The sequence below is a fragment of the Xiphophorus maculatus genome, chromosome 5 (genome assembly GCF_002775205.1).
Source record: "Xiphophorus maculatus strain JP 163 A chromosome 5, X_maculatus-5.0-male, whole genome shotgun sequence".
Classification (NCBI taxonomy): Eukaryota; Metazoa; Chordata; class Actinopteri; order Cyprinodontiformes; family Poeciliidae; genus Xiphophorus; species Xiphophorus maculatus.
The window spans coordinates 6403106-6411596 of record NC_036447.1 but is presented as its reverse complement, the minus strand read 5'-3'; the positions used below and the strand labels follow the sequence as shown (position 1 = coordinate 6411596).

The window sequence follows — 8491 nt, the reverse complement described above, 5'->3', positions numbered from 1 at the left end:
CCTAACTTACAAGTAATTTATCAGCAAGATATAGAAGCTTGTTTTAAGTCAATAAGTCCTTAAATTTCATGGAAAGTAGTAGTTCAACTGGAAGATTATTTAATTTATAAACGAGTTCCCCCCCCCCCCCCCCCCCCAAGATAAATTAATTAATTTGGCAGTGGAACTAGAACTTTTACATTAATATTAAGAAATTATTGACTTTAAACCAGATCCTTTATCCTGCTGAAAAGTTACTTATAAGCTAGTTTAGTCTTATTTCAAGTGCATTAAAATATTTTCACTACAAACTAGAAAAAAAAATACTTGGCAAGACTTTGTTTTTGGTTGTTTGGTTTGGTTGTGAGATCTGTCATAAAGATTACTCAATTACTTATGTTTTGCAAACAAGTTTTATTTTCTACTTTTGCGTATTATTACATCCCATGTTGCTTTTGCAGGTAATGGCACATTGAATGGCAATAACAGCTCCTGCTTTCACTCTCCTTTTTAAATGAAAACGTATTTTGTGTCAGTTTTTTTTATTATGGGTCTAATGCGTGCTTGTTTAAGTCTGATCTTAAACCTGCAGCTATGAGAGATTTAAATGCAGTATGGGAATCCTGCTTTTCAATGAATGCTTAATGCTTTTCAACAAAATGTTATTTAAAGGAAACTCAAATTTAGTTAAAACTCTAGGCTGTGGGTACGCAACCTTTACGATCCAAAGAGAAATTTTTTGACCTCAGTCCTGATAAATAAAATTTGTTTAGAGCTGCAAATTACCAAATACAGCTTATAATTTTTCATAAATATCAACTGCAGAAAATTTTATTTTTAGAGTTCCATGTTTTTATTTGTTTTTAGACTTAACTACTAAAAGTACATAGTTTCCAACCAAATGGCAAGAAGCATAGATCTAAAAGAATTACTCTTGAATTATTTTTTGGTATTTGGTATAGATTTAAAAATAGCTATAAAACCCATCAAAATTAGAAACAGAAAATGAAAAAAAATCTACTTTTTCCAGAATAACAGAAACCCTTTCTTTACCTTAGAAGTAAAACTTTACCATGTCAAACATTAATGCAATTTTTTTATCGAAATGTAATCTCTACCAAGGATGACAATAATTTTTACATTTCATTTAATTCATGTTTGTGGCATAATAACGTTCCTACAACATAAGAGAAATTATGCTTACATGTACATCTCAGAACGCAAGAAAATGGTTTATTCAGAGAATTCACCATCAAACCGAGAACTATTTTGTGTTTGTCAAGTTATTTTGTAAGCTCTGTATCATATTTGTATCACGTCTTTTTAAACATATGTATGGATTACTGCAACACAATCCATGATTTGCCTTGTGAAGAAAAGCAGGTAGAACCATCATTATTAGCAATATTCATTTTCCACTGCAGAAGTCGGCCTCTTGTACATTTGGTGCAGAAATAAACCACTCCGTTTCTAGAGCTCTGTGCATTTTTATTTCTCGCATGTACAAATAAAATTATTCTCACAAGCATAACAAAAAATGATGTTGATCTGGTGACTTCAGAGCAGAGCAGGTTGTTTGAACCAAAACTCAGATTTTTCTTCACATCTGTCAAAATCTAAAAGATTTTTTCTTAATAGAAGGAAGCAGAAAAAAACAAAGCATGGTTTCCTCCTCAAGCAAGAGTAACTCCATCCAAAAATTCAATGTCATGAGTATTTCCTTAATGTCCTCAGTTTAATGTAATGACCAGCGCCCCCTGCTGACCTACTTATTCCACTGTACTGCTGCTGGTTTGGGAACTTCATAGTTGAGGGCATCAAATTCTTCCCATGGCTTCAGCTCTGGACCAGGTATGGCAACCGTCTGGAAGAGACACCGGAGCAGAGGAGTGTTTATCGACAAGTCGCTCAACAGAAACATTAAATATATATAGAACATGTACAAATTATTCAATAAATGTCATGTACTGTAGTCTGACAGTAACCTCACTACTGAGTAACCAAACGCTAAAAAGACAGGCTGGGTTACAAACCGATGGACATGGTGTCTAGAGTCAGTGAAAAAATGGCCAAATCAGATCTATGCAACACATTTGTAAACCTATACCGAGTGACAGGTCATATCAAAACAAATCGCTAATTACTTTAATAATTAAGAATAAAAAAAACTAGAGACTAGGGCGTCAACTTATTATTGTAGTAATCAATTAAACCACTTAAGCCTTTTTAGACAATGTTAGAAATACATTAAAAGATGCAAGTAAACAGAATGTTAATTTCCATTTTTAATAAAAAATAAACATGTTACTGCAATAGTATATTTCTTTAGTGTACCCTTGATTATTTGTAGCATCTCCAGCTAAAAAAATACTTAATTTAATACAATGTTGATTATGTTTAGGGTAGACTGATCAATAATTGGGTAGAAAAATGTATTTAATAGATTTTTTAACAGAATTTAAACCAGATGAAGCTAAAACTGACACTTGAGGAGTTCTAGGCAGAATATATTTACAGATGCAAAAAGTAAATATTTTCTTGTAGTTTTGGCTTAATTACTACTATGAGTATGTTGTTGTTTCAGCAAATGGCCTTTTTGAGTCTGAATATCCCAGTTCAGACTCAATTACTCAATTTGTTGACAGTTATTTCTAAAACTGATTCATTGTTTCAACCCTGCTAGTGATATTAAAACGTATAGTACAATAGCACTCGGAACATCTTGATCGCTGGTCTTCATGACCTTCAGATATAAAATAATGTCTCTCCTCTGGTTTATCTCTACATTATTCTAACTCTGTAGCCTAGTTTGTCCAAGCTGCTTGTGCTTGTTGGTCTTCCTGTAAAAACTCAAAATGTCAACAGGAAATGCTGTTTGTTTCCAGTCATAGTACCCCTACATTTTTTTGTTTGATTAAATCTAAGCCATTTTGAACTTTTTCTCCAGTTGTTATTTTTCGTCCTCATAAAATTATCCGTCTAAAAGTCTAAATAAAAATATTATCAGTGGTCCAAAATAGACAGTTACCTTAATAACTGGGTCTTTGGGAGGAGCCCATGAGGGCACAATTTTCCCGTGTAGCCTCCATCTACTGTAGGGGTTGACCAGGTGCCTTTCAATGACCAGGTACTCCAGGACGTCCTTTGGTTGCTCCTCGCTGCCCAGCATCAGCCGCCCGAAGCGATCATAGATCGCTAACGTCTGTAAATAAAACCGCCATTTAAAAAGTCCAGTATTCAGAAATCCTGATTATAAACCCCCCAAAAAACCCGAAACAGCACTTGCTAAGGTTGCTAGTTGATGAGTAATCAGTTGATCTAAAGCTGATTGATCTTAGCATCGACTAGCGATTGATTGAAAAGCGTCAGTTTTCCTAAAAATGTTCTCTTGTCAAGAGGAATGACTGTATTTCCATAACATAAAGGGCGAATGTAGTAAAACATGACCAGTTTGTTGAGTGTATATAATTCAAAACAAACAGCATAAAGTGCATTTTGCATCACACAACGGACCGCATTTCTTTCCCCCCACCGCCATCTTGATTCTCGTACCAACGGCTCCGCTTGAGGATGACCAGCGGCGCCCTCTGCTGAATGGCGGCCAAATTACAACACTAAAAAACTGAACGTTATTAGCTAATCAATTGGAACTAATTTTAATCTAATAAATTATTAATAAACAATTAATCATAAATTGATTAATCGTTTACATCCATGTCACCTACAGAATCTTCAATGTATATTATTCTGATTTTACGTAATAAATCCAAGTATTTGTGAAGAGGAAGAAAAATTATACATGGTTTTCAAATATTAAAAACATAAAATCTGAAAAGCGTGGCGTACATTTATATTTAGCCTCCTATACTCTAACGCCCCAAAATCAAATCAAATGCAACCAACTATTTTGAGGACTCACCTAATTAGTAAATAACATCTACACTTAAAACTCCTAGTAAATAAAGTGATACCTGCTTGGAGTGCATACGAACTGTAACCTGCCCATACAGGTTGCCTTTAGTGACCATGTCGGGGCAGCGGGCATGCACCACTCTGGGCGGTTCCAGTGACTCGACAAACCTCCACCGGATCGTCTTGTAACGGTTGCCTCTCGTCATCTCCTGCAAACATCGCAGCACAGCACTGACAGTAGTTAGGACAAAGAAACAGGGACGGGTGGACACTTCAGGAAGAGGGAAAAACTTACAGGATAACATCTTTCTGTAACCAGAGAATGAAGCTTCTCTTTATTGAATCTGCAAAACAAAAACATCTAGTTAGTTTGGAGCCAAAGCAACGTGTCCACATGCAGACTAGTGATTGATGTGTAAATGATTGTATTTGCCAGGTGGGCAGATCCTCCAGGATTTCATGATTGTTGTTGTGATGAAAATACTGATTTTGTGTTTCTACTTTAGAAATATTTGCAAGGAATTTTGCAATATTTCTTCCTTATTAAAAACAAGTAGACAGACGGGACACACAAACATTTTTATCACTTAAAGAACTTAGATAGCTCAATTTTTATTGATCACGGACTATAACTTGACAAGGCTGAAGTGTAATAGAAGTAAGAAATACTGCCACCAGCAGGTAGGAGTTGGTCAATTCAACCAGAGAATTTGCTCAGAATTATACATTAGCACAAAAAAATGTGGGGGATTCTGTTGATTGTGTGTGATTTTCTGAGATTACAGAACTGCAAAAAACTTGAGGGACTGGCTGGGAAATCAAAAATGTGACAATACCACAATGTCACAACCACTTTTATTGGAGTTCCTTCTTTTCTTCTGAAATTATTTATCAAATAGTGATCAGAATGCTGTTGAAATTCAGACTCAACAGTAGTACAGACAGGGTGTTCTTAAAGTCAACACTGCACTGAAAAAAAAAACTAAATCTCAAAATATTACCAATCATTTTTGGTCTAGTTTCAAGTACAAATATCTTAGTATACTTTAAATATGATAAAACTAACTTGCAAGTAACATTTTAACAGTCTTCTTATAAGTTCAATAATCTCCCAGTTGAACTAGTACTTTTGAAAATCAATACTAAAGTAACTATCGTCTTAAAATAAGTTCCTATAGCTTACTTGTAATTTAGTTTAGTCTTATTTCAAGTGTACTAAGATATTTGCACGAGAAACTAGAAAAACATGTTTTTTTAATGTTTTTGCAGTGTAGGAAATATTTCCAGATGTGAAAAACAGTTCAAACATGGAGCTGACAATAAAATACCCTTATATAGTAACACTGTTTTATAGTCAACAAGCTGCCAGCAGTGTTTCTGTTGAGCAGCAGATTACTGCAGACAGCCTGACTAACTAACCAGTTAAAATCAGTTTGTTGTACTGTAATTACTCTGAGTATCAAATCAAAAATAACTACAAAGTCACAGATATTTATTTGCTATGCTATTCTGGGTCAAAAGAATGAAAAAGAGCAGTAACGTGCGCACCTGCAAGCTCTGCAGCTCCTACTGGATAGCATGCGCCACATCATAACCAATGGAAATGTACAGGAAAACACTAACTGAGCACTAACAAGATCATTGACCCAGAATGGTCCTTATAAATTACTCATAAGTTTATCATTGTTTATTATGACAGTTAATGTTTTATCAGCAGATTTGAGAACAGTGTGAGGATATCTCGAGCTTCAAACACAATCCTCACAGTAATAAACATATTTTGCTGGCTGCCTGTATCAGCCCTCTGCGCAGGGGGAGGGGAACGAGGCAAGAGTTCGTCTTCTTACTGTGTCAGGGCGTTGTGAGCCTCTATGAAGATCTCTTGAGCTTGCTCTGCAAACGTCTTTGTGCTGAACTGTGAATCATATTCTTTGACTTTACGAATCCTGAAAGAAGATTTTAAAAATCCTTATTTTAAAGCTGCAGTTTACATTTTCTAAAAAATATTTGTTTTGCATTTACGTTGAAACACTATGCAGTGACTATATGGTATGAGACAAACTACCTGTGGAAAAAAAAGAAAATATCTCGAGCTCCTCTGCCTTTTACCAGTGCTAACTAGAAACAACCAGTCAGTGCCAGGGGAGGATCTTAGTGCTGTCAATCAGAATCTTATGTGGCGCTGCTCATCCACACTCCTCCTTCCACTTTATCTCTGCTACGCTATAGCTAGCACAGGCTGTCATGAATGCTAAGACTAATTAGCATAACCGCCAATGACTGTGGATAAGCAGTTTTTTTGAAACAATAAATTGTTTCTCCACCATTAACACATTTAGCTCCTAGTACATGAGGATTGTTGACAGCGCTAAGACCCTCCTCCTGGCTCTGATTGGTTATATTTGATCCTGAGCGGTGCATTTCTTCAGACAGCACCACAAGGAGGAGATAGAGGAGATCGATCTTTTCACAGATTATTAACAACAGAACATGAAGAGAAAACCAGACTTACGCGAGTTGTGAAGCGGCGCTCTGTCGTATCTGTTCTGTTCGCTGTCTCAGGCCTTCCTTAGACAGAGTGGAAAGGCGTGCGTCTCCTTCTGGAGGGATGTACGGGTCAAACACTCCCGCTGATGAAAACAGGACAAAACTGATCATTTAATGTGCGTCTAAATCCAGATGAAATTTTCAACAAGAATGTGTTTATTCAACCAGAAAAGAGTTTAAGTCACTCATGCAAAGAACTTTACCTGAGCAGGCGATGTTAATGGGTCTCTCTAAGTACTGCTGTCGGAAGACGATGCCAGCTGCTCGAGCCTTAGCCTCTGGGTTTTCTTCCTTCTTCCCCTTCATGCCCACCGCTGGAGGAATAAAGTGCCTCTTCTTGGTCCGAACCGGCAAGAAAAGTGGGCCAGGATGCTGTATATTCAGAGCTAACTCAGCATTCTGGGAGTGGAAATTTAAAGAAGTGATTAATCACCAGAGAATGTTTGATAAATGATTCATAATGCTAAGCTAAATGACAATAAACATGGCCTTTATGGAGATTTAGCAGTTAAAAAAGTACTTTATGATATTTAACAATATTATATATAAAAAGAGACAGCCCAAGAATAAGTTAATTAAGCTGCTGTGTCAGGCCCCCAAACCATCAGAGGGCCTCCAATACATGCTATACTTTTAACGCATATGTCTAAATTTTGTATCTCTGTTTATTGAGAATGAAAATAGTATTAAAATTGATTTGACAGTTTCAGCATGGTGTTTGTTGTTTAATTTTCAAATTTAAGACTTAAAGGAATTGGGAAGTTTACACTGTATAAGTGCAGAGAATTGTTGTAATATTTCCATTATTGCAATCTGATGCTACAACCTTAAATCTTAAGAGCTCAGTTTGTTCACAACTACATCCCAGCAAACAATACCAGTTACTTGTGATTGACTTTAAGCCCCATTCTCTCCCTCTTCTAGATTAAACCAAATCTGTATTGAAATGCTGTTAGTAGTCATGAAGTCCTTAACAGGAAAAGGGGCCTCTGGTCAAATTCCGCTTAAGGCCCTATAAAACTATGGACCGGCCCTGCCCGCAAGCTATATTTTAGTATTAGTCGTAATATTTTTGTTCTAGCTTAATTTACTAAACAGGAAAATGTATATACATATATGTGCTACAAATTTTCTGCCGAAAACTTGAGCTTCGTAGGTTGATGCTAAGACGTTCATGCGTCATGTCTTACCCCGCTGAGGCCTCTAAATATTACACATTGTTCAAAACAAGCAGAAAAAATAACGCTTTATTAGCATGCTGACTTTATGACAATCTCAAACATCAGAGTACCTTTAAACCTCTGCGTGCAACGATACGAAGAGACCCAAACGTCCTCGTTAGGGATGTCGCCATCTTGCCCCAATTATACGGAAGGTGAAAAGCAGCTTCCGGGTAAATCCTTTCAGGTTTAAAGCACCACATTGACCGTTTTTTTTTCAAGGCTCAGGTGGATTTTTCTGATAAAAAAATTGTAATTCTCATAATTGTTAGTTCAACTTCCACCTAATTTAATTATTTGAGCACATTACAGTGGCAGTTTCTAATTCATTCTAAGAAATTACAGATGTTTTTGTACGTGCATCAAATGTCTATACATTTCTCTGCTACTGCTTTTGTAAAAAAGCAATAACAGCAAAAAGAAATTAAACTATCTGCACGTCCAGAATCTGAAAACCAACCCAAAAGTCATCTTAGGATTTTTTTTTTAAATACACAAAAATAGATTTCTAAAGTCCAGACTATTTGATTGTTTTCATGTAGAACTGTTGTCACTTGTCACTAAAACGTACAGCCGGAAACTGTTAAGTTACATTTTATTGTATCTTTTGTCAAATAATCATTTTTATATTCTTATAGCACTTATTTATCCATCGTACTTCTCGTATGTTTATTGTTATTGTTTATTGCTCAGCTGTCACGACGTTCGTAATTAATACATAAAATAAAATTCTCTGTTTTTTTAGGACAACCTCATTAGTAATTTCCGTCAAAATAATATGTTTTGCAAAAACCTAAAAGCCGTCAAATCTACAAGCAACACGCCAGTATTTT

The 8491-nt window shown here is 35.8% G+C and overlaps 1 protein-coding gene across 1 annotated transcript; it reads right to left on the bottom strand.

The window, feature by feature from the left end:
• Positions 1–1109: 1109 nt before the first annotated feature.
• mrpl45 (mitochondrial ribosomal protein L45) lies at positions 1110–7863 on the bottom strand. Its single transcript, XM_005811289.3, has 8 exons — positions 7730–7863; positions 6642–6837; positions 6404–6521; positions 5739–5837; positions 4187–4235; positions 3951–4100; positions 3008–3181; positions 1110–1843 (listed from the first exon to the last, which is right to left on the bottom strand). Exons 1-8 carry the CDS (start codon positions 7859–7861, stop codon positions 1745–1747), a joined length of 1017 nt encoding a protein of 338 aa, XP_005811346.2. The 5' UTR covers positions 7862–7863; the 3' UTR covers positions 1110–1744.
• Between the last annotated feature and the right edge of the window lie 628 nt (positions 7864–8491).

Bases quoted from the DNA above. Each gene is read 5' to 3' on its own strand.
- mrpl45 (XM_005811289.3), bottom strand. From the start codon at position 7,861: ATGTGGTGCTTTAAACCTGAAAGGATTTACCCGGAAGCTGCTTTTCAC. The intron at 4,101-4,186 runs GTAAGTTTTTCC...CGATGTTTGCAG, and splicing joins TTACAGAAAGATGTTATCCT to GAGATGACGAGAGGCAACCG. The intron at 3,182-3,950 runs GTATCACTTTAT...TTTTATTTACAG, and splicing joins TTCGTATGCACTCCAAGCAG to ACGTTAGCGATCTATGATCG.